The sequence below is a fragment of the Mytilus edulis genome, chromosome 2 (assembly GCF_963676685.1).
Source record: "Mytilus edulis chromosome 2, xbMytEdul2.2, whole genome shotgun sequence".
Classification (NCBI taxonomy): domain Eukaryota; kingdom Metazoa; phylum Mollusca; class Bivalvia; order Mytilida; family Mytilidae; genus Mytilus; species Mytilus edulis.
Genome location: NC_092345.1, coordinates 319,333 through 346,724, shown reverse-complemented (window position 1 = coordinate 346,724; position 27,392 = coordinate 319,333). Strand labels below are relative to the sequence as shown.

The 27,392-nt window shown below is 32.7% G+C and overlaps 1 protein-coding gene across 1 annotated transcript; it reads left to right on the top strand.

Moving 5' to 3' along the window:
• Positions 1-1,178: 1,178 nt before the first annotated feature.
• LOC139511169 (guanine deaminase-like) lies at positions 1,179-24,309 on the top strand. Its single transcript, XM_071297745.1, has 13 exons — positions 1,179-1,764; positions 4,136-4,227; positions 7,432-7,603; positions 8,670-8,757; positions 9,421-9,523; positions 10,023-10,050; positions 10,349-10,456; positions 11,351-11,458; positions 14,941-15,038; positions 17,282-17,349; positions 20,911-21,054; positions 21,495-21,641; positions 23,982-24,309. The coding sequence occupies exons 1-13, from the start codon at positions 1,660-1,662 to the stop codon at positions 24,041-24,043; spliced, it is 1,323 nt and encodes a 440-aa protein (XP_071153846.1). The 5' UTR covers positions 1,179-1,659; the 3' UTR covers positions 24,044-24,309.
• The last annotated feature ends 3,083 nt before the right edge of the window (positions 24,310-27,392 follow it).

Sequence of the window (27,392 nt, the reverse complement as noted above, 5' to 3'; positions counted from 1 at the left end):
TCGGCAGTTTTGACACGCATTTTTACAGATGAATATACTGATCTAACCATTGTTACAAACTTTGAGCTAACACCACTCTGTAATAGTTTATAAATGAGAATCCTCCTGCTAATTTTGTCGAACGCTTTACGGAAATCCACAAACGAGCAATAAAGTTTTTGTTTATTTTGAAGTGTATGCGAAATTATTCCAAATAAAATAAATATAGCGTCTACAGTTGACTTGCCGGGTCTAAATCCAAATTGGTTATCGATCAATATGTCTTCTTCTTCGGACCAACTGAGTAAACGATTTGTCAAAATAGTTGTATAAAGCTTCGATAAAACACTGATCAATACAATCGGACGATAATTATTAGGATCGGATAGATCACCACTCTTTGGGACAGCAACTACTAGACATTCTGACCATGAATCTGGGTATATTCCCGAACTATAAATGTAATTAAATAGAGTCTTTATTATTGGCGCAAATACGTCAGGACAGGCAGAAAACATTTCACTTATAAGTCCATCGTTACCTGAACTTTTACCGGACTTCATTTTTTTTATTGATGCTACTACTTCGTCTTCAGTTATATCAGAGTCTAATTGGGTAACATTTATATCGCCAAATACCGTATTGTCTATGAGATTACGAACTTCTTCACATAGATCCTGTGAATTATCTCCTAGTATTGACTCAAAATGTTTCATTATGGTTTCGTTATCAATTTTACACTTGTTGTTCACTTTTCGTTTTAACGACGACCAGAACTTTCGCGGTTCGGTACTAGCTAAGTCGCAGAGTTCGATACCTTTTTGACGTTTGTATTTAAATTGTGCTTTTCGTAAAAGAGAATGAATATCTGTGTGATTACCAGGCCAATCAGATACTGAATTTTTACGAAACCAAATTTACAAAACTTTTTTCATCTTCAATCTTGTGACTATTTAAGCCATGAGTATTCAACAAAAGCCTATCTTATTTATACTTTTAAAAAAAATATGTGAGAGTAAAGGGATACTATATTATACCTAAGTTTTACCTCTTGCATTAATGCAAATTTTATAGTTGCAATTGACGGACTAGTTATTTGTTGATTTGAGTTTCCTTGTCCTGTATGTCCTGTTTAATCTGCCTTTTCCTGGTTTTGATTGATGAAAAGTTTTGTTATTAGACATTAGTACACGAGCTAGCTGACAAAGACGCCTGTCACGGTGGTATATATTTAGAGGAGGATATGGGAACCATTGATCTTTTTAAAATTGATTAGTGTACATGTATGTGTAAAACAATGTATTAGGTAGATCTGGATGTATTATGTAGATGTAGATGAACACTAACTCGATTAACCTTCGTTGAAAAAAATGTGAAAGTAATCAATTTGTGGTTGGAATTACAATAAATTCTGATTTGGTTTCATTCCTGAGTATATGTGAGAATTCGTATCAATCGAAGATTAGGTGCGAGTTAGTGTAGCAATCATTTTAGAGAAAGTGTGAGGAGAACGTTACTGTGATTGCTATATGATATAGTATATGCTATACTTTAACTTATAATCAATAGATTATGTAAACGGTCTATTTAACCTGGGAATATTATACTATATTATGTCCCAGATTTAACCCAAGTTACTTTTCACTTTGTAACCATTTCCACGCCGCCTACACATTAAATATGGACCGACCTTTATTTGTTATACGTGGAATGTTTGCACATTCAACAAATGAAAATCCATTAATTGTTTTTGCAGATCACATCATTGGAGTTTCTAACGGAAAGGTATGTATAATTACAATTCATACAGACGCGAAAAAGTTAAAGGTGATCGGTTAAATAACACCATGACATATTTGTCCTTATAGATTATCACTGTGTGTATGCTGCGCGGCTATTAAATCCACGTCGTGTAAGATTTTGATTATGAAAATTAAAGTAAATCTAAAGAATATAAACTTCATTGTTCCTGAAAAACAACAATTATATTTCTATAAAAAATAATCATGTGCGTGTAAAGTGCGTATTAGGTACGTGGTTTATTGTCCCGTTATTTACAAAATTAAATTCGGCTATAAATTATCATATATATGTGCTTGGTAATAGTTTATTTACATATACTTTATTCTATCAAGTTATATATATATATATATGGAGCAAGGCTGACATTAAAGATTATTTGTCGTTTGCAATGTAAAATGTTTTTGAAGCATTATATGACTGATCATTTTGACTGACATTTATCAAATATAAGATCATAGAATAATAATAATACATATATACATGTAATATTTAAAACGAATGTTTAAAATAAATGAGGTCACCGTGTATCGTCGTACAGCGGATATAGGTAATCAAGCGGGCATGATCGATTTTGAACTGACACGGTAACGAAAATCTTTGTTTTGTTTTATCAACATTCAGTGTACATTTCTCAACATCTGAAATTCCTGCTCCAAAATAATTTTCCGATTTTCGCATCGATTTTTTCCTATTTATAAGACAACTTTCATATAATTATAAGAACAATTAACTTGTAAATGCGCAAATAGTTGTGAATGTCAACACCAACTTTCAATTTCGATACAATTGTCGAGACATTTACATGTTCTATCTGAACGAAAGCTAATATAGGGCAAAAATAATAGTTACCAATCAATTCCTCCATGTCATGCTCTATGCTCATTTTAGGCATTATATTTGTCGTTATTTTACACTGAGCGTTAGCGAGCTGTAAAATGTGGTCAAATATAATGCCTACCCATGTTTAAATGAGCATAGAGCATGAAGGAATTATTTCGATTCTAATAGGACAAATACAGTATTTTTATAGTTCGATAATCTGTGTTTTTACAGTCTCTCATAACTCTTTTTTAGAGTGGCTCTTTTATAAATTGTTAATATTATAATGTGTTTTATATCGAATGTTTTAAAGAGGTGAGACTCTAATAAATTATTTGTTTTGTTTGTTTGTTTGTTTGTTTGTTTGTTTGTTTGATGTATAAATATAATGTCTCTTAATTCACCTAGTAGTGAACGTACGTTCCTTTACTAAACACTTAAAAAGTTTGTTACTTTACCATGTTTACTAGTGGTGAGTTTTTATAACATTTCAAAATCAAATTTAGAGGTTTTTTTTCGGTACAAGGTAAATTTACAACATCAAAACACAGAAATAAAATATATGTAAGTTTTTTTCTTTAACTGTAAGTTCTGCGGTGTTTGTAATTACAATGCATTAGTTTCATGTTATGAACAACCAGTCTAGTTTCACATCAAATTTGTTCTCATCTGCATGTACATCGGTGTTATATAATTACCTGTACCTGGAATTTGTTCCCTCCAGTAAACTATGTACACACGTAATTTACATACGTACATTAAATAGAATTAAATAGAAATTTTAACATTTTTTGTATCAGTTAGGTGCAGACCATTGAAAATTTTGGGGGGGGGGTTAACATGGAGTTTTAAAAATGTTCCTGTATAATTATTAAAAAAATGTTTGCTTTTTATTAAATTACTAAAAATATAGTGCTTGTCCCACGAAGAAAAATGGTCGGTACTTTGCGAAAGTTGTGCTATTGGTTTGGAGTACCTTCAAGATGTCATGATAACGCGGGATAAAGTAGTGTAACAACAAGTGAAAAAGAATTTTGGGAAATGTTGATCGATCAATTGATGATTGCTAAACGTCCATTGGAAATATTTCGAACATGGCCACGATGAGAGCACGCACTAGTACTTCTATAGTGTCTATTATCAACAAATGTATAATATAAAACAGAAAATGTGGTATGATTGCCAATGAGACAACTGTCCACAACTTGAGAGACCAAAATGACACAGTCATTAACAACTATAGGTCACCGTACGGCCTTCAACAATGAGCAAAGCCCATGCCGCATAGTCAGCTATAAAAGGCCCCGATATGACAATGTAAAACAATTCAAACGAGAAAACTAACGGCCTTATTTATATAAAAAAATGAACGAAAAACAAATATGTAACACATAAACAAACGACAACCACTGAATTACAGGCTCCTGACTTGGAAGCCTGTAATTGCCTGTTATTTCACCCACTGTATAAATATAATGTCTCTTACTTCACCTATACGAGTACTTTCATAATGCCTGTTTATTTTTATTCACAGATTGTATTCTTCGATCAAGCAGATCAGATAGATAAACACTTGGAACCATTTGGCGGTAGAAGTAAAGTTAACATTACAGAACTCAAAAGAGGGTGAGCAGAATGAAATATTTTGGAGCCATGTTCTAATATGAGTTAAGAATATTCAGAAAAAAGTGGCATTTTTACGATTGAACCTGGCAAAATGAGGAGTATTTTTTTTTCTCTAAACAGTCATCCACCAAGAATAATATAAATATTCTTCATGCATTTTCTTTCAGTTAAGTAATTCGTTTCGTAATTAATTTGGTACACATGAGTTGTTTATATACCTGTGTCAGTTCCCTTATCATGTTACTATTATGAAGCGAATCTTCTTATGGTATTCGTTATCTTTCAGATAATTAATGATGACTTAGAGTGACTTATCATGTTACTATTCTGAAGCGAATCTTCTTATGGTATTCGTTATCTTTCAGATAATTAATGATGACTTAGAGTGACTTTCATGTTACTATTCTGAAGCGAATCTTCTTATGGTATTCGTTATCCTTCAGATAATTAATGATGACTTAGAGTGACTTATCATGTTACTATTCTGAAGTATACTATCTCCAACGAACTAAATTTCCTGTATGCATATTGTATTTATTATCGCGCAACTTACTATCTTGATATCTACCAGTCTCTACTAAGGAAGAGAGAAAACAAAATTTAAAATGATAAAGATTTGATGGTATGAATACTATTATCAAACATAATCTTGAAATTTATGAGTTTGTTGGTCCTTACATTGAAGAAAAATACTCCAAAATTTATGTGACAAATTTACGTCAACTACTATTGGTTTAATGTCGTGTTTATTTTAGACGTTACTTGGTATTTTCGTCAATTTTCTTTTGATCGTAATTTTGTTATATCTATCACCAATTTGACTTGCTAGTCGTCTTGCCTTATATTTATATATCTTGCAAAATTTCATTAAATTAACATTAAGTCATACCATCAAATGAACACTAAGACACATACATCTATGTCTGCTAGACCTTAACCTATCGGTCCTTGGTACATACCAGGGTTAATAGATATTCATACATGTGTCATCTGCATGCTCATCTGTATACTAACAGTTTGTGATATTATGTAGGTTAGAGTTTATTGTAGACAGTTCGTCATACCAGGTTTTATAGATACACATAGTAATTCTCATAATACAATTGAGAATGGAAATGGGTAATGTGTCAAAGCGACAACAACCCGACCATAGAGCAAACAATAGCCGAAGGCCACCAATGAGTCTTCAGTGTAGCGAGAAACTCCCGCACCCGGAAGCGTCCTTCTGCTGGGCCCTAAACAAATATGTAATAGTTCAGTGATAATGGACGTCATAATAAACTCCGAATTATACACAAGAAACTAAAATTAAAAATCATACAAGACTAACAAAGGCCAGAGGCTCCTGACTTGGGACAGATGCAAAATTGCGGCAGGGTTAAAAATGTTTTTTGAGATCTCAACCCTCCCCCTATCTCCTAGCCAATGTAAAAAAAATACACGCATAACAATATACGCACAGTAACTCAGTTTAAGAGAAGTCCGAGTCCGATGTCATAATATGAAACAAAAGAAATAAACAAAATGACAATAACACATACATAACAACAGACTACTAGTAGTTACTGACATGCCAGCTTCAGACCTCAATTAAACTGATGGAAATATTATGTCTACATCATATGAATATCAGGCACAATCCCTCCTGTTAGGTGTTTAGAATAATACCATTATGAAATATATGAGAAGAACATAACCCGTGTCATGCCAATAACTGGTTTTAGAATAAATGTGTTTAATTCCGATGCAAAGACCATAAAAGTGAATCAATATAAAAGCCAAAATATGCAATCTTTAATGACCTGACAACAGTATCGTAACTATATCCCTTCTTAATAAGTCTGTTTAAAGGTTTCGTTAGCTTTTGAGATGAAGACTTGACATTTTTGTGCTTTGTAAAGAATATTACCATAAAAGATTGGATGTGAAATAACTGAACGTATAAGATGTCTGCTAAGTATACTAAAAGTTACCGATAGATATATATTTGTTTATTGTAGACAATTTGTCATACCAGCACATATGCATGCTTCTCAGTATCATAACAGTTCTCGGTATATATTATATAAGAGATTGTTTTTGTGTGGACAGTTCGTTATACCTTGGTTTATAGATACACATAATCATGCTCCTCAGTATCCGAACATTCCTCGGTATATAAGGGTAATTGTTTACTGTAGACAGTTCGTCATACCAGGGTTTATAGATACACATAATCATGCTCCTCAGTATCCGAACATTCCTCGGTATATAAAGGTAATTGTTTATTGTAGACAGTTTGTCAGACCAGGGTTTATAGATACACATATCCATGCTCCTCAGTATCCGAACATTCCTCGGTATATAAGGGTAATTTGTTTATTGTAGACAGTTCGTCATACCAGGGTTTATAGATACACATATCCATGCTCCTCAGTACCCGAACATTCCTTGGTATATAAGGGTAATTGTTTATTGTAGACAGTTCGTCATACCAGGGTTTATAGATACACATATCCATGCTCCTCAGTACCCGAACATTCCTTGGTATATAAGGGTAATTGTTTATTGTAGACAGTTCGTCATACCAGGGTTTATAGATACACATATCCATGCTCCTCAGTATCCGAACATTCCTTGGTATATAAGGGTAATTGTTTATTGTAGACAGTTCGTCATACCAGGGTTTAGAGATACACATAATCATGCTCCTCAGTATCCGAACATTCCTCGGTATATAAGGGTAATTGTTTACTGTAGACAGTTCGTCATACCAGGGTTTATAGATACACATATCCATGCTCCTCAGTATCCGAACATTCCTTGGTATATAAGGGTAATTATTTATTGTAGACAGTTCGTCATACCAGGGTTTAGAGATACACATAATCATGCTCCTCAGTATCCGAACATTCCTCGGTATATAAGGGTAATTGTTTATTGTAGACAGTTCGTCATACCAGGGTTTAGAGATACACATATCCATGCTCCTCAGTATCCGAACATTCCTTGGTATATAAGGGTAATTATTTATTGTAGACAGTTCGTCATACCAGGGTTTAGAGATACACATAATCATGCTCCTCAGTATCCGAACATTCCTCGGTATATAAGGGTAATTGTTTATTGTAGACAGTTCGTCATACCATGGTTTAGAGATACACATAATCATGCTCCTCAGTATCCGAACATTCCTCGGTATATATAGGTAATTATTTATTGTAGACAGTTCGTCATACCAGGGTTTATAGATACACATATCCATGCTCCTCAGTATCCGAACAGTGGTAAAGGATTAGATCTTGGACTTCTGGAATGGTTAGAGAAGTACACCTTTCCAACTGAGGCAAAGTTTAAAGACCTAAAATTTGCTGAACATGTATACGAAAAAGCAGTGGCAAGTATAATAGAAATCATATCTTTTTCCCGTTGGGCTAGTCACTTCAAGTGGCAAAGTATATGCAAATTTAAAATGAGAGCATGTTTGAGCGATACGAGTACGAACGATGCATTGTTCTATGCTGAAACGCTGACTGTTTTCAAAATTCACTTTATACACGGACACACCAAAATGAGCTGTCTGCAGCGGGACATGTCACCTTATACGCGTACACATAAAAAAGTAACAGTCTGCAGTAGGTCATGTGACCATATACGCCGACACATTATACAAGGTAACAGTCCATAGAAGGACGTCACTTTATAAGCTACATAACAAGGGGGCAGTCCGCGTGTTGACGTGTCACCTTATAGCTATATAGGCGGACACATTACAAGGGAGCAGTCCACTAGTAGACACGTCACTTTATATGCCAAATTTTTGTCAGTATTTGTGCTAAGATTGTATTTTTTTCTTTTCTATTATTCATCTACATATATAAAAAAGTCAACATCAACCATTTTTATGCATTAATATATGTCAATTCTTAGTTTGATGGAATAGTGATTGTAAAATTTAGATTTATTTTCGGTAAAACTTCGTTCTAGCCGACACATTGGTATGCACTTAGAGAGGAGTCTTGTTTTTTTTCTAGAAGCGACAATATTCTAAAGCTGTGGCTATCTCATATGCATCGCCATCGAACACATTTTGACCCTGTGTGTCAAATCAATTTGTATCATATTTTATTTCACTGTTAACAATAGTGGTCATCCTGTTTGTGGCTTGATCGTACAATATTATAATTCTTTTTCTTTTACTTTTACTAAAAACATGTGTGGTCCAAAGAGAAAAATGAGAAAATTTGTGCATGTAAAACTAGAAACTGGTTGACATTTTGTACCGGGACCGGCAACAAGACCCTCTCGATCATGTGTTGTTCTATATTGTTTGTTTTTGTTTGTTTTTCTACATTAGTGGTTGTTATTGACGGACAGTCTCTTTTATTGTCAAACAATATTTTTAATTTCTGTTATCCTAATACTTTAAATTATGTTAAAGACAAAAATTAATCTATTTATAGAGACGTGTTTTACGAAATGGAACAACGACGGCATGTTACTATGGAACAATACATACTGACGCCTGTGTTAAGTTATGTGATATTATAGGTAATTTCTGTTGTTACCATGGTTAAAATAGATACTGATAAAATTGAGAATGGAAATTGAGAATGTGTCAAAGAGACATTTACTTTATTTAAATTATTTATCCTTTATTTACTCCAAGTGATATACATACACCTCTATTATTCCCTGTAAGTATTTTGTTTATAAAGGAACCGAAATGACCTCAGATATGGGCCGGATCGACTGAGGGCCAAAACGACATGAAACAAATACGGTACGAGTTTGCTCATTGATAAAGGCCATTATTTGTTCTTGAATTTATTATGGGTATTTGTTTAAATATATATGCAACGTTTCCTTATTTAACATTGAGAATAGAAATTGTCACATAGATCTTCAGACATTCTTCCCTTTTATTTCTAATAGTAATATTGTCATAATAACTACCGAGGATGACCATGAGGTGTGAGGTGAGAATGTTGTGTGACTTACAAAACTCTTCCTTTTTTTTTGGACTAGCAAAAGAAAATGATGTTAGATAAATTTGGAAGTTTTAACTAAATTGCATTGTTCAAAATTAAGCATTTCCCGTTTTCATTAACGAAACGCCAAAAAAAAACAACAAAAAAAACGCCCCCTTTCCCACCCCCAACAGTTGCTTAACCTAAAAGTGTATCATACATTGCATGTGTTTTCTTTCTTCAGACAAATATGGTCAGCGTGCTTTTGTTGGAAAAGTCAACATGAATCAAAATAGTCCTGAGTATTATATAGAAACAGCCGAAGAATCACAATCCGAGACGGAGAGGTATGTCAAAGATAAAACTGGAAAATTAACACTAACTGAATTTTATGTGTATAACTTAAATGAGAATTGGCAATAAGAAAATAAAACATAGATATTTATGGACATCAGGAAAGATAGGACTGCATTCTATATGTCTGTCAGTGCATTGTAAGCACATCTCCTAAACAGAATTTGTTATAGCAGCAAACAGTCATAGAACATTATCTGTTGATGTGCATAAAGGAATGTAATCCCAGTCCAACATTCTAAAGTGTATTCACTTACTTCAGTATTGCAATATTTCTCTTGAATGCAACTCTTAAAATATGTATCATTTTTTAAAAATGTAAATCAATTATATTAAATTAAGTACAGTCACGTTTAAGAAATCTATTTTTTCGGCAATACAATTTATCGAAAGAGGAAATGAAACGGGAAATGAATACTTTTACACTGTTTCTTAGTAATTAATAACAAATAAAGAAACAGATTTACATTTGTATTACTTCTTTTGTTTCAGATTTGTTGATTCAGTGTTGGAGCGTAAGGTAATTATTATTTCAGATGACTCGTACTTTTGAGGGAAAAACTGTCGTCATTGATTTGTGTCGTTACAAGTTTTACAGCTTCGTATTTGAGTTGACCATCCATTTTAGTTCGAGCGCCACTGATCAGTTTGATGTAGACGAAATGTTGTACATACAATAGTATAATTAAAACCCATAAATTAAGAGCAGTTCAGTAAATAACCCACTATGATACGTCATCAGAATCCTTTTAGTAACTGTCTATTTCATGTGAACGTAAGTGTACACGCTTTGTGATGCAAACTATATTGTTTTGCAGAATCAAAGAATACAGCCCATTATTACTCCACGGTTTGCTGTATCTTGTGATCACAAATTGATGAATTCTCTTGCAAAGTTGGCACACGACAAAGGACTTCATGTTCAGGTATAAGTATATATTTAAACAATCAATTATCAATTACATATTCATTTGCTGTTACAATATGAAATAATTTATTTTTTTATCAATCAGTTCACGAAAAGTATAATAAATGAAGAAATGGATCTCCAGTATTTAATTAGCTGGGTTTACCTTCAAATTGTAACCAATAATTAGTCCAAATAATTATGACGTCTTGAAAGGCTATTATAATTTTTTTCTTTGACGCCTTACATCGACGATGTAAGGCGTCAAAGAAAAAAATTATAATAGCCTTTCAAGATGACGATGTAAGGCGTCAAAGAAAAAAATTATAATAGCCTTTCAAGACGTCATAATTATTTGGACTAACCAATAATAGGTATTCTCAGAACGGGGTAAAGGTTTGAGTAAACTCTCTAAAAAGAAAGATGATAGATGCAGAAGGGTAGTAAATCTCAAAAGTGTCATATATGAATACAAAAAGATGTAATATTAAACTTCAAAGAGAGAAAATAATTCTGTTACAATTAACTGAGACGTACGTTAAGCTAGAACATTGACCGAGGATAATGTTCCAGTTTTAAACATAGGAGGACATTCCAATATTATCCTAGATGCGATAGGTCTATCTCAACTCATAAGAAATATGATTACACGATCGTAGACCAACAAATACAGGAATAGTCATTTGTTTGTTAATCTACCATTAGTGTCCTATTTATTGTGGTGACGTTCTGAGTGAGTATAATACGCATGACCGGTAATGCAAGCTTGATCCTGTCTACGCACCTGATCTTTCTACTTTTGGAATTCATGCCATTCCTTCAATTAAAATGATTTTCCCGTGATTTGTTTCTTCTTAAGCGATGTATGAGATTTGAACATTGTTTGACTACTGTTGCTTTTATTTCCATTCAGACTCACATCAGTGAAACAAAAGCTGAGGTAGACTGGATTGGTAATCTGTTTCCTGACCATGATCATTATGTAGACGTGTATGACCAGGCTGGACTTCTAAGTAAAAAGGTACGTTTAACTTGTATGTAACCTAAATTGCAATATGCCTCGTTATACCCTGTATTGCCTGTTTCAAATATTTATTGCATGTTTTAGTTAATATTTATGTGTTTGTTCATGTAAACTATGCCTGTTTGTGATTTATGAATGCAATGTTATTTCGTTTATCTGTTATATGTTGCATTTGTTATTTTTGTCATTTGCAGTGAATGAACACTTGTGTGTCCTTCTTATTTGCTCTATCATTAGAACTATTTTCAGTCTACTTCATTATATCTTAATGTGCTGTGCTTCTTTTGCCTCCTTATAACATTTAGTATTCTTTAAATGTATGCCTGCAATCGTAGTATATAGGTGCTTGTGTGTACTTTTTGTCTTGCTAGTGTTTTTAGCGCCCTTTTAGCTCACTTCCTCGTTATAATCATGACTTGCTGCTTGTTAATTGCCTATTTTAATATTGTTTTTGATTACTATTATAAAGATCCAACATGTTGACAAAGCCAGTTAAATATAATAATACCGTTTTTTCATGATTCTGGATTTGACACATATTACTTTGTCGGGTTAAACATAAAAATTATTTAATCCTTTAAATCATTCCTGTCAGGGATGTATGTAATATAATAAAATGTAGCCCTGTTCTTTATATAATCACCTTTCCTATAACCTGTTGTCAGTATTGCACTTTTTATGCTCACCTTGTGAACTTTTTCAATCACTTTGAGTACGTCATCCGTATTGTTTTCTTTAAAAATCTCCTCTCAAGCTGCTCAATGGAATGGAACCAATGCTTGTCTGTTTCCTAGTATATGATAGTGTTCGTCCAGAGTGATCAATCAAGAAGCCCACTTTGTCTAAATTTAGAACATAGGGATCGAGAGTAAAGATTATGAAATATATTTCTAAAACTCTGAAATTAAGAAAAAAAAGTCATTATTTATATAACTATACAATCTGCATGACAATATGTATATATCCCGAAAATTTGATACAAATATAACTACTAGTACTTGTATTGGGGTTAATGCCCATAAAATATCAACTGTTATCGTGGAATCAATAGGGCTAATTAAAAGATGTAAATTACATCCAGGATCAGCACAATAAAATTTATCTACCCTGACAACTGGAGAAAAATCTACCTATTTTGTAGTAATTGCATCTGAAAAAACATTTATTGCCGTTTTGGGGTAAAGGTAATATGAAATACAATCAAAACCATACGATACTGACTTCTTATCTTAATCTTCCAAGGTTTATCACTTCATTTGGTATACACAAAATATAGTTCATTGATCAAAATTTCTGTACATCCTATCCATAATCATTTCCAAAACTGTATCAATGAAATATATGCTCAGATATTCAAGTAATGAAAATTGATGGTATAACATAACTTTTGATGATAAATAAAAATGATTTCATTGTTAAATTCATCTTTAAAAAATAGAGTTATCTTCCTTTGTTTAGAATTTTATTTGAATCCACTACATTGTACAACTAATGCGTTATACAATGCAATATATAATTTTACTTCACACTGATAAGTTTATGGTACCTTTATCCTTCAATGCTTACAAGTACATGGATTCTTCTTGTATTGGAAGAATATAATTCCCAAAATTGATCAGCACGGCAAAATCTATTGAATTGCAAATTCAGTACAAATAGATGTAAGGAGATGCGGTATGAGTGCCAATGAGACAAGTCTCCATCAAAGTCACAACCTGCAAAAGCAAACTATTATAGTACGGTCTTCAACATAGAGCCTTTGAAAACCTATTTTTGAAAATTTGCCCTTACAATAGTTTGCAATTTTGGCCATTACTTTGAAAACTTTAGTAGTAGTAAGTTTTAAAGAATTAACCACAAAAATTATCAGCATTTTAAGCTTTATCTGCCTTGAGAGGGACAAATGATACAAGAGGGACAGTCAAACTCAAAGATGTCACAACCATTTAAATGGTTAGCATTTCTATTTTTTGGTAACATTAAGAGCAACACAAAGAGTAACTTTAGTATGTTTATATAACAGTCGTCTACACAGCAAACTAAGTATATATTTTCACCAGATGAGCTATACAGACATTAGTCTGTCTCTTTACTAAATACTAAGTACATGGACATATCTACTTACTTCTTATTTCAGTTCTGTGCATTATTCCCTTTTTGTGTGAGATCTACCTTATTGTTTATTCTGTAATGCACGTAGCTTCTATCTGTACTTCTTCATGTCTAGTTATCTCTCATTGTATGCCTGCTGTAAACTGGTGGAAAAGAGCTTCTTTGTATCCTAAATATTGACATTGTTTTCCTATATAGTTATCAAAGGTACCAGGATTATAATTTTGTACGCCAGACGCGCGTTTCGTCTACATAAGACTCATCAGTGACGCTGATATCAAAACATTTATAAAGCCAAACAAGTACAAAGTTGAAGAGTGTGTTGCCTTTATTTTTCGATGTGCCATCCATTTTAAAGCAATTGCGCACCGTTTCGTCATAATCATAATTTGCGCTTGTTTTCTTTTTGTTTTTGAAACGATCGTCACTGATGAGTCTTTTTGTCTGACGCATTTTCTAAATGTTTATCCTGTTATCTGTGATAAGTTTTATGATATCTTTTTACAAAATCGAATTAACAGACTTTGTCGGTTTAACATTATACCAAAGGGGGTTTCTTTATCCTAAATTTGACCCATTTTACTTGAAAAAAGTTAAAATAACAAAAATACAGAACTGCATAGGAAATTCAAAATAGAAAGACCGTTATAAAAATGCATCTAACAAATAGTAATGAATTCATCATCTATACCAGGATTGAAATTTTGTATTTGCGCTAGACGCTCGTCTGGTCTACAAAAGACTCATAATTGAAGCTCGAAGAAAACAATAGTTAAAAAGGCCAAATGAAGTACGTAGTTGAAAAACTTTGAGGCAAAACAATTGCCGAGGTTCAAAGATTTGAAAACAGGTTATTATGTAATTATGACCATATCAATAATTCATGTCAACACAGGCGTGCTGATTACTGAACTGGTGATATCCTCGGGGAATAAAAATCTACCAGCAGCGGTATTGACCCAGTGGTTGTTAATAAACTCATCATCGATTAAAGGATTGAAATTTTGTATTTGGGCCAGATGCGCGTTTCGTCTTCAAACGACCAACCATTAACGCTCGAATGAAAATAAAAAATTAAAAACGATAAAAAATGTACGAAGTTAAAGAGCATTGAGGACGAAATATAACTAAAATTGTTTGCCAAATACAGCTAAGGTAATCTATTCCTTAGGCAGAAAAGCTTAGTATTTCAAAAACTCAAAAGGTTATAATTATGACCATATCAATAATTCATGTCAACAAATAGTAATGACGAAGTTGGCAAATAAAAGCGTTTCGCACGTGTCTAATTTTAATATGAGTTTTGAATATTTTTGATCACTGGAAAACATTAAATTTCACCTTTGTTTGGTAATTTGTTATTGTAGACAGTTTTAGCACATGGTATCTATTTAACAACAGAAGAGAGGAAAATAGTGAAAGATCGTGAATGTGGTATCTCACATTGTCCTAATTCTAACACATCGTAAGTACCTATGTCCATTTGTCAACGTATATTTGTTCCACCTAACAGAAGTTTCAATGGAAACTGTGTTATAAACATTGTCATAATATCTATTTCTGTTGGAACAAATATCATATACCATTTATTCCGTTAGGAACATATACTGTAATATTTATTACTGTGGAAATAATATTCCAGAATATTTTTTCCTTTTGGAACTTATATTATAAAAGAATTTCTATTCCGTGACACATTGTCCTAATTCTAACACTTCGTAAGTACCCTATGTTGGTATCTCACAGTGTCCTAATTCTACCACATCGTAAGTAACCTATGTCCATTATCCTAATTCTAACACATCGTAAGTACCCTATATCCATTGTCTTAATTTTAACACATCGTAAGTACCCTATGTCCATTGTCTTAATTTTAACACATCGTAAGTACCCTATGTCCATTGTCCTAATTCTAACACATCGTAAATACCCTATGTCCATTGTCTTAATTTTAACACATCGTAAGTACCCTATGTCCATTGTCTTAATTTTAACACATCGTAAGTACCCTATGTCAATTGTTCTAATTCTAACACATCGTATTAAAGTAAGCTAAGTTATTGGTTTGTAGCTCTAAACAATGTAATTTCCAGTAACTCCAAAGTACAAATGTATTTATATTGACAGACATAATCGTATATATGATCATCGTATTAATAATGATTAGCAAAAAGAGTTCATTAACATTAAATTTGAACACTTAAACATAGAAGCTTGACTTTGTTCATTTTGACACTTTTTTTAATGGTAAGAATTGAAATAACGCTTAATGAATAATGGTAGCTTAAACCCAGCATTTGCCAAACCGACGATACATAGATGCATTTACTTTATTTACTTAAGATAAATTTTATATAAATAAAGGCAACAGTAGTATACTGCTTATCAAAAAATCGTAAATCGATAGAAAAAAAATCGGGGTTATAAACTTAAACTGAGGGAAACGCATTAAATATAAGAGGACAACAACGACACAGCAACGACACAACATTAATATGTAGCACACACAGAAACGGACTAAGCATTAGACAAAATCCGACGAGAATAACAAATATAACATCAAAACCAAATACATGAATATGGGTTAGAAAAGTACCGTGACACGTACTATAGGAATGTGAATTCACACTCATATATAAGAGAAAACAAACGACACAACGGAAACACAACGTTAAAATGTAGCACACACAGAAACGATCTATAATGAAACAATGGCCATATTTCCGACTTGGTACAGGACATTTTTTAAAAGAGAAAAATGGTGGCTTGAACCTTGGTTTGTGGCATGCCAAAAATTGAGAATGGAAATGGAGAATATGCCAAAGAGACAACAACCTGACCAGAAGGACAGAAAACAGCCGACGCTAAGCAGTGGGTCTCCAACACAACGATAAATTCCCGCATTCGTAGTCGGCTTCATTTGAACCTATACACAAACAACTTTGTATGCTTGAATACGTTAGAAGCTATTTGAGCAAAAGGGCAAAACAAAGAATAAACAAGCAAATATTAAGTTTTGAATGATGGAGTTGGGACAATCGAGAATATTTTAAAAAAGTCATTGACAAATCTTGTCAGTCCTGAAACTTTGACCGCTGAATGGGCGATACCATTAGATCTTGTCAGTCCTTAAACATTGAACGCTGAGTGAACGATACCATTAGGTATATAAACAGTCCAACGACAACAGTTTTATACATTTGATGTTTCCGAAGCGCTTTCTGGATTTATTTTCATCAGGAATGGTTAAACCCAAAAATTGGAAACCATCTTTAAGATTTTCGAAAGACTTAAAGAAAGCTGTATGACATAAGGGGACATTAAAGAAAAAATAATATAAATCATCTAATAAATATCATCTTTGCCTAATGGAGTTCGAAAATTAGTTTCTAAAATTAACAATAATGAGCTGTATGACTACATTATTATCTTTGTTTGGGGAATTTGACACGTTCATTAATAGTTTTTTTAGTTAAAGAAAGACACTTTATATATCTTGTCAGTACTGAATAAGAAGAAAGTATCTATAGTGGTTATGAATTTCCTGAAGGAAAAAAAAGAAGATATGAACTCAGTGTGGTTATACAAAGACAAGGGTTAATGTCAGCCTGTAAGAATGATAATAGAAAATTTAGCGGTGGCATTGTGAGGTATATGACGAGTTATTATAAAGTCATACTTACGTAATGATGTTTTTATTATAAATAGAATTCGAAGTGGTACTTGTGATGTTAGACAACTGTTACATGAAGGTATTAAGGTCGGTTTAGGAACTGGTGAGTAACAGTATTATTTAGTTATAATGACAAATGAGTTGATAACTGTACCTTATGCGCAATACGACAATTATTATTTCTCTATTGATGTTGGAGATCGCAATATTTGTGAATGCAAAATAGTATAACACGCTTAAGGTAGTTCAGGGGTATAGAAAAAAAATGACAGAATTTTCTTATACTTCGTGAAATTTAACTTTGAAGTATTGTAAATGAAAAAATGCAAAAAAAAATGGGGGTCACCGGCCATCTAAGAGATATTTTGACCTCTGAAAATGAGTGCAAATAGGTTATATGGAAATATAGGGAAAACGGACACAAATACACTTTGATTGAATTTTCAAAGCCAAATAAATGACAGAAGTTGCTCATTTTCTCATACTGTAAAGCTTGATGTCTCTATTTTACAAAATTGAAATAAAATTTCGGGGTCACCGGCCATCAAAAAGAGTTTTTGACCTCTGAAAATGAGTGCAAATAGGCTAAATATAGGGAAAACAGACATAAAATCTCTTTGATTGAATTTTCAGAGCAAAAAAAATGACAGAAGTTGCTCATTATTTTATACTGTAAAGCTTGATGTCTTTATTTTATAAAATTGAAATAAAATTTGGGGGTCGCCGGCCATCCAAGAGATTTTTTGACCTCTGAAAATGAGTGCAAATAGGCTAAATATAGGGAAAACAGACATAAAATCTCTTTGATTGAATTTTCAGAGCAAAATAAATGACAGAAGTTGCTCATTATTTCATACTGTAAAGCTTGATGTCTTTATTTTATAAAATTGAAATAAAATTTGGTGGTCACCGGCCATCCAAGAGATTTTTTGACCTCTGAAAATGAGTGCAAATAGGCTAAATATAGGGAAAACAGACATAAAATCTCTTTGATTGAATTTTCAGAGCAAAATAAATGATAGAAGTTGCTCATTATTTCATACTGTAAAGCTTGATGTCTCTATTTTATAACATTGAAATAAAGTTTGGGGGTCACCGGCCATCCAAGAGATTTTTTGACCTCTGAAAATGAGTGCAAATAGGCTAAATATAGGGAAAACAGACATAAAATCTCTTTGATTGAATTTTCAGAGCAAAATAAATGACAGAAGTTGCTCATTATTTTATACTGTAAAGCTTGATGTCTCTATTTTATAAGATTGGAATAAAATTTGGGGGTCACCGGCCATCCAAGAGATTTTTTGATCTCTGAAAATGAGTGCAAATAGGCTAAATATGGGGAAAACAGACATAAAATCTCTTTGATTGAATTTTCAGAGCAAAATAAATGACAGAAGTTGCTCATTATTTCATACTATAAAGCTTGATGTCTCTATTTTATAAAATTGGAATAAAATTTGGGGGTCACCGGCCATCCAAGAGATTTTTTGATGGTCTCTTGTGGATACATTGAAGTTGTCTCATTGGCAATCATACCACACATTCTTTTTTATATAGATGGGATATATTCTAAATTTTAAGTGTGCATGCTTAACCAAAAATGTTACGTACAACTAGATTCCGGGCAAAATCAACTGCATTCACATTCGAATATTCCAGGTTTACAACAAGAAAAGGCTGTTTGCATGTACATGTAATTATATAAACAGCCTACTTTCATGAATTACATCATGAACTTTTCTCCCAGAAACCCAAATGGTCTAAAACCTATTCAGATGACATATTTCTCAGGTCCACAAATTTTCAAATCTATTACATGATAGAAATACCATGAGCTATGCCTATGGTTACATGTATAATTAATTTTCAGCCTGAAAAGGGGGGGGTGTCATTGTTTTGTTGTTCGACACGGATATTGTCTTGAAATTATTTCCGCTAATTTGACGCTTATGTAACGGTTTATTTCTTCCTCTGTGATATTTTATCCTGAGGATAATTTGTCCCGGTAATTCTTTTCCAGGCATGGTATTTCACAGGTTGATTTTTTCCAGAGGAGTGAAAATCTATCTGTGTTTTGCAGATAGTATGTACCGGTATATATTTGCCGTACTTTTCATGATTTGTTTACATCCATCTTTCGCATGTTTGTCGGACCTTTTCTAGTGTAAGACAAGAGTGAAACTGCTTCATAAGCTACCAAAATGAAGATCGTTATCTATAATTTCGATCTGCATTACAGTATTCATGAAAAGCAGTTCATGTGATCGATAAATATGAGTTATTCTCTCTTCATTCTTCTCCTTCGTCAAAAACATGCTCCATATTTATTTTTAGAACGGAAGTACTATTTCAACAATGACAATTGTAACAATAAATTTTATTAAGTTTTAAAATTGCATTTAAAAGTTATTCAACTCTTTCTCAATGCATTTGAATAAAAAAGATTATTTAAATGATCATATTTTACTGTTATGTAAAATTACGACAATGTACATCACTTACGATATCAATGCGCAACTTTATGCGCAGACGGCGCGAAAATTTAAACCCCCGAATTCCCTTAAGAGCTGATCAAACCAAAACAAACTACGATGTAACCAAAGTTGTTTATGAAACGCAAAGCTTTGCTTGAGGGAGATATATTCCTTCATTTCAAATGATTTTCAAAAAATGTATAACAGCACACAAACAATATATGAATATGCATGCCAGTGCAAAAGAACTTGGCACTGTGCTAATGATACTGTCGGAGAATTACAGTCCTGAAGTATCGGTCATGTTGTAGTCATAATATCAGCGGTATCTATTTTACTGCACAAGATGCTCATTTAAACAGAAAATCACGTTTCTTCAGTTATGCTTTAGACCAAAATATTTGTGAATCACAAACATAATACAAACATTGAAAAATAAATGAAAACAAAACTGGTCTGAAATATTGAAAAAGTCAAATGCAGGAATATGTAAAAAATAATCTTAAAACGACACTTGTAATGATGGACAGATGGAAATTATAGTTACAAGCGATAACTTATATTTCTATCAGTTGGAAGAATTACGGGTATGCGAGAATGTAACATCTTGTAAAGTGTTGTCATCAATTCGTAAATTTTACGACGCCATCACGAGTTGGTCGACCGATATGGATTTACCCTTTCACAGATTATATCGGATATGTTCATTACGTCATAACTACAATCCCCTTCCCTTTCCATGAATGTGACCTACCGAATTAGACTATTTACCGGGTTTGTAATAATATGAGTAACACGACGGGTGCAACATGTGGAGCCGGATCTACTTACCCTTCCGGAGCACCTTAGATCACCCCCAGTTTTTTGTGGGGTTCGTGTTGCTTAGTCTTTAGTTTTCTATGTTGTGTTATGTATACTATTATTTGTCTGTTTGTCTTTTTTATTTTTAGTCATGGCGTTGTCAGTTTATTTAGACCTATGAGTTTGAATGTCCCTCTGGTATCTTTTGCCCCTCTTTTGTCACATATATGAAGTCATTTGTGTAGTATACAAATCTGATAGACATGCCTTCAAATTTCTTCCGCCATTCCTGTTGTATCCCTTCCTGGTCATTTTCCTTTCATTAAATTATTTCGTTGAATAATTGTATTGTTTCAATGTATGTCAGTCAATCACGTTACCTTTTGTAGATTGTTCTGGTGGATACAGCACGTCGATGCATGATGCCATGAGATGTTGTTTGCATGTGTCAAACTTTCACGCGATTCACACAGAAAAGGTCCATATATCTCACAGAGAAGCTTTCATGATGGCAACATTAGGAGGGGCACAAGGTAAGAAATATCTTCATCATCTGTTCATGTGTATACAGGAAAAGACAGAGATATTAAATATGAATGTCAAAATATCTTGGAGTTTTAAATCAGTGTTTGTTTGATATTGAAAATAACACGGGCTAAATTGTATGTGTTCAAGTTTCTAGTTTTACCTTCACCAAGAACTCTCAAATATAAAAAAGTATATATATATATATAAAGTAAAGATCAAGTAAAACCCATAACTTGTGAAGAGACTTGTATGTTTGTTTGATTTCCAAATGCCGGAATTGTAATCTTCTTATATTTATTTTGTTAATTACGAATGAAAACATATGCATAGACATGTTAGTCATATACTGAAGTTTATGTTCTATCTGATCTAATGATGCTTCAATTTGTATGTAGTATTTTTTATATTAGTAGTTAACACACTTTTTTTTTTAAATTTTAATCAGTTTTGGATCTTGCCGATACAGTTGGAAACTTTGAAGTAGGAAAGGCATTTGATGCTCTTGCTGTTGACGTTACAAAAGAAGGTTCACAGATTGATATATTTGAGAATGATACAAAAGACGACATTTTTCAGAAATTTATCTATTTAGGTAAGAACATGAATTCAAAAATGAGAACATTAGCATTTACAAATCGTTTATCACGCTTATATATAGACATGTCTGTAAATTGATATTTTATAATAAAATTGAGAAAGGAAATTGGGAATGTGTCAAAGTGACAACAACCCGACCATAGAGCAGACAACAGCCGAAGTCCACCAATGGGTCTTCAATGAAGCGAGAAACTCCCGCACCCTGAGGCGTCCTTCAGCTGGCCCCCTGGAGCCTGACTTAGGCGGGGTTAAACAAGTTTATGAGATCTTAACCCTCCCCCTATACCTCTAGCCAATGTAGAAAAGTAAACGCATAACAATATGCACATTAAAATTCAGTTCAAGAGAAGTCCGAGTCCGATGTCAGAAGATGTAACAAAAGAAAATTAACAAAATGACAATAATATATAAATAACAACAGACTACTAACAGTTAACTGACATGCCAGCTCTGGACCTTAATTAAACTGATTGAAAGATTATGTTTTTATGATATGAAAATTAGGCACAATCACTCTCGTAAGGGGTTTAGTATCATACTATCATAAAATATATGAGAAGAACATAACCCGTGTCATGCCAACTTATTTAAAAAAAACAAATTCCTATCTCAAGCACATATCAAACATTTATAAATCAAAACTAAAGATAAAAAAATTATTATAATTAACGCAAAATAACAAGAAGCATAACCATTTTTATCTAAAGACACATCTTCATAATATTAGAAATTGGCATTTAAAAATGTTTGTCATGTTCAGGTACCACTTAATTACTGAACATTATCTTTGGAAAATGCCTGTATCAAGTCAGGAATATTAGAACTGTTTTCCATTCGTTATGATGGTTGATAAAGTCTACCGTTCGATTTTGTTGGTTTCTATGCACTTACCCTTTTTTGAATGAACCTTTTTTAAAAACGCTTTTTTTGTTAAACTTTTTTATCACCAGACGGCTCCTGATATGATTATTATTACCTTCTGGACTTACAGTCCATCATTGGTTGTTTTGACTTATTCAAATCTTCGAGTTTATATTTGTACATTAATGAAACCTAAATCCATTTGTGAAATCGTAAAATATAAAAATTTTGAAGAAGGAAACCAAACCGAAGTTTGGTTCATTGATGACAATGATAAAATATCAATATGTTTATCAAATTATGGTTCATTTATTATTTTGAACTTTATGTAAGCAACACTCAATGTGTTACGAACAAATTGAATATAAATTGTTTTTCATAAATTTACACATTACCAGTGATTACTGTTGAATGTTTAACTTGTCAAGTGTTGTAAGGTCACGTGTTGAATACCGTTTCGTATACGCATATATCTCCCAGTAAATACGATATTCCAGGGCTTGTATTTCCTATCATGATTTCCTTAAATATAGAATTGCTGCTCACAATGAAGCTATTAAACCCAAAGTTCCAAGTAGTAGACTTGAAAACATCCGTTCGAACATATAACGGATAATATCACGAGTTAGTTGACCGTTGTGAAGTATTCGTTTCACTGATGATAGCGGATATGCCCAAATTGTCGTATGTACAATCCCGTCACCCTTTCGTCGAATGTGACCGACCGATCTAGACTTATTTCCGGGTTTGTACTAATATGAGCAACACGACGGATGCCACATGTGGAGAAGGATCTGCTTACCCTTCAACAGCACCAAATAGCACCCTATTTTTTGGTGGGGTTCTTGTTTCTCAGGCTTTGGTTTTCTATGTTGTGCTTTGAGTACTACTGTAATTGTACTTATGTTCGCGGTGTATTTATTTTGATGAATTTCGCGGTTGGTTTATTATCGCAAAAATAAATACACGCGAATCTAAATCAAACCTTTCAACTGAAAGGCAATAATTATAAAATCGCGAAAATAAATACCCGCGAACGTCTTTGGAAAACCCAATTCGCGAAAATAAGTACCTCTTGATTAGTTAGGTAAATCATTGTATCAACTGATATCAAAAGTTAATAATTGATTAATTATGTGTCTGTGCAAGTTTTTAAATGCTCTTGATTTTTTTTTACTAAATACATTATATACTATGGCAGTTGCTGACGTTTATAAGCAGAAATATTAAAAAAAAATAAACTGAAAAACAAAAAGGAGAACGTCATAAATCTTTGTCATTGACGTTGTCTAGGAAATTACTATTGATAATAAGAAAGCTCTCTCAAATCCTATATTAACCGCTAATGATTTTCCCATTGTGAATATATAAAATATTTACGAACTGATTCCTTATGTGTATAACCGATTAGAAAACAAAAACTGTAAAGTCATTTATTAAAACATTTGAGTAAATGCTTTTATTTTTGTTTTAGGTAATGAACATAATTTTACAAGGATATATATTGATGGTGTGGATGTTCTACCAAAGTTATGAAATGTTAATGTTTCTGTAGAAAAATCAAACAGCATTACGGACTTAAACTAAAATCAAACAGCATAACGGACTTAAACTGAGAGTGAAGACAGACTACATGAAGATGTATACACATAAGTGTTTTAATTCTTATGCTACACCAATAGTTTACTGCAGGTTTTACGAATACTACCTCGTGATAATATATATTTATGTCTATGTTACCATTCTAAATATGCCAACAAAATATCTTCAAAATTAACGAATAAAGTTTGTTATTGTTTTTATGTTCATCTTTTCGGTGTGAAGAATATAGAGAAATTGATGAAACTCTTGAAATCAAATTGTGCAAAGTGTGATTCAACGAGACAGCTCTGTTTATTATGTAGTCATTTATCTACATAGGGTTCATGTAAATACTTCAACATCAATAATCCTTTAGAATCCAACTTTGAAGAGAGTTCTTTATTCTCGGGAAAATGAACTAAATAAACTCATCATAGATATCAGGATTAAATTTTATATATACGCCATACGCGTTTCGTCTTCAAAAGACTTATCAGTGACGCTCGAATCCAAAACAGTTAAAAAAACAAACAAAAAAGCCCCCCCCCAAAAAAAAAAATTAAAATAAATAAGATATATCACGTAGATATATATAAGAAGATATGGTATGAGTGACAATGAGACCAAAAGTTACACAATGGTTTTGTTTTGATAATAACATGTCTTTGTTTTAATAGCGAAAGAAGATAATCATGTTATAATTCCCAGCAAAGGTCGATGCCGCTGCTATTTAACTGTTCCCTAGTAAATCATTAAAACGCTAGTTAATGCTTTGCAGCTAAGACGGCTAATTAATTCAATTTTTAAGTTTTCAGCTGATAAATTTTATAATTAAGAATTTGAAGTTCCAATTGTCTTTTGAGAAACTGCCTTCAGAAAATTTTGACCATAATTCTTTTAAGATTCCTTTAAGTCATATAGCACAGAAGTTATGCAGCTTGCACTTTCATGTGTTTGTGGGTCCTGCGGAAGTGGCACAGTGATTTTCCATTCCGTTGTCGGCAACGTCTACATTTAAGGTATTTATATTTCTCTAATTTTAACTCGATTTATCACTTACCTGACCTGTTGATTATTTTCATTTTATCAACGTAGTGTTCATTTGGTCTCAGTTGTTCATTGGTCAAAATTTGATTATGACGTACAATTTTCTTGCTTTACTCTAAAATTCCCATTGTGATGAAATGAAAAAGGCGACCATGCCTGGTGACGTCACGCAGAAAGAACACATCTTTTTGCAAGTCGTTCGAAAAGAAGGATTAAGATTGTGCATCATTTCGTCTAAAATTATTATAGAATTCCCTACCAAGTCTCGTGCAATACGATATTTATCCACTCTTGACAGTTATACTTAATTAGTTATCAAAGTACCAGGACATGTAACATTTAAACGCTCGGTGAGCCTCACGTGACAATTTAACTGCCGAGAGTGGATAAATATCATATCACACGTGATGCAGTGGTTTACACTATATTTAATAACTTTGCCAAAGATTCCAGGGATTTTATAAAACTTGGTCATATACATATGATTCAAAACTGTATCCAGAACAACAGTTTGAATTCGTTTTATGTTTTCGGTTTTTTTTGCTGATCAATACTTTGACCTAACTGTTGGTTTTGTTTTTGTAGTTTATATTTAGTTGCGGTCTAAATCAAATATTTTGAAGACATCAATAACTTTGTAAAACTTTCATAGAATTTTACCAGATGTTCTTCCATTTATCTAAATTCAGTTTCCACAGTAATATTTTCAAAATTTTCCCCTCTGTTGCCTCAAAATGGGCATTTTTTTTGGAAATATAGATACTGTTAGGAATAGTGTTTGGTTAAAGTTAATGATAAAATGATAATCATTAACTCTGTTAACCTTCATGAAATTTGTGAGCTTAGAAAGAAGATTTTGTTTTATGATTAAGAGATGACATCCCATTCAAGCAAAATGTTTACCGACAGATGGAGGGTTAGTAAGAAATAGCATGTGAAGAAACCAAAAGATTTATTTTTGATTTCAATATCTTTCTGTTAAATTGACTTAGTTTTTAGAAGTCAAAATTGCTTTTTTTTTTAAATGTCAGCAGCCATTTCAATCGAGGCAAATAATTCTGTGGAACCCTTATCGATTTTTTGTTTGTGTTAAGTTTTTATGGTTAAATACAGAAACCGCTTTGGACGCATGAAATGTGTTAAATGGTTTATTCATTTTTAGACTTGAAAACAATTCCCGATAATTGATTAATTTCATGCGACTAAAACGCCTTTCTGCTTATCAGGAACGATCAAGGCTGAGTATGTATTGAATATCCTACTGTTGCGGACCTTTTTGATCAAACACACATTTTAGCCATCTATATTGAACTTTGCCACAGAGAGGTGGGTTATGATTTGTTCTTAAAAAAAAGACAATTTCAGAAAGGTTGATTATAAATCCTTTAGTATCGATGTAACTGAGCTGATGATACCTTCGGTGACTGACTGATATTCGTATATCAACGGTATCGATCACTTTATAAATAAAGGCTTTTCTTGATTTTGTCAACACAGGAGCGCTCAAAGCCGAAAAATTGAAAGCCAAGGACTAATAGCAACAGGCATAGTTAATGAGTAAAAGACACCCTATACGTTTCCGAAAAAGAGCAGGATAATACCGCTACAAGGCAGCACTTCTACCAGCAGAGTGGAAAGCGATGAATATAAGTAATGTATTGATGACTTGTTTCCCAATCCACTATAAATACATATGTCTAAACTAAGAGTAATATAAAGTTTGACAAAAAAACCTGAATATTGTTACCGAATCCATCTCAAGTCAACTTTGTCTAATGGAGTTGAAACCCTAGTTTATTCTTATAAATGGACAGTTGCAGAAAGGTTTGTTATAATTCATTGTTATAACCGAAATACTATCTAATAAGCCGATGGTACCTGCAGAGACTGATAGACCACCAGCAGCGGTATTGACTCAGTACTGTAACATGTGTAAAGAATGAAAACAAACGTCATAAAAGTCGTGCGTCCGCAAACCTTTCATTGATTTACCTTCACCAGGAACAATCAGAGCAATAACATTAAAGATAAGGATACTGACTTGACATATTATGTAGACATATATATCTATTGTTGAACGGGGGTTATCCTCTTTTTAACATATTTGATTCTCGTAATTTCCTTTTGTAATTTATTGTGGTTAAGCCTGTGACTCATTGATGTATATCTACTTGTATGTACCTACATTTCAATCTCATTTAAATACATGTACAATGAACTTAAGAGTTTGATACATATATATTGTTCTCATGACATA

Bases quoted from the DNA above. Each gene is read 5' to 3' on its own strand.
- LOC139511169 (XM_071297745.1), top strand. From the start codon at position 1,660: ATGGACCGACCTTTATTTGTTATACGTGGAATGTTTGCACATTCAACA. The intron at 1,765-4,135 runs GTATGTATAATT...TTTTATTCACAG, and splicing joins TTGGAGTTTCTAACGGAAAG to ATTGTATTCTTCGATCAAGC. The intron at 10,051-10,348 runs GTAATTATTATT...ATTGTTTTGCAG, and splicing joins ATTCAGTGTTGGAGCGTAAG to AATCAAAGAATACAGCCCAT.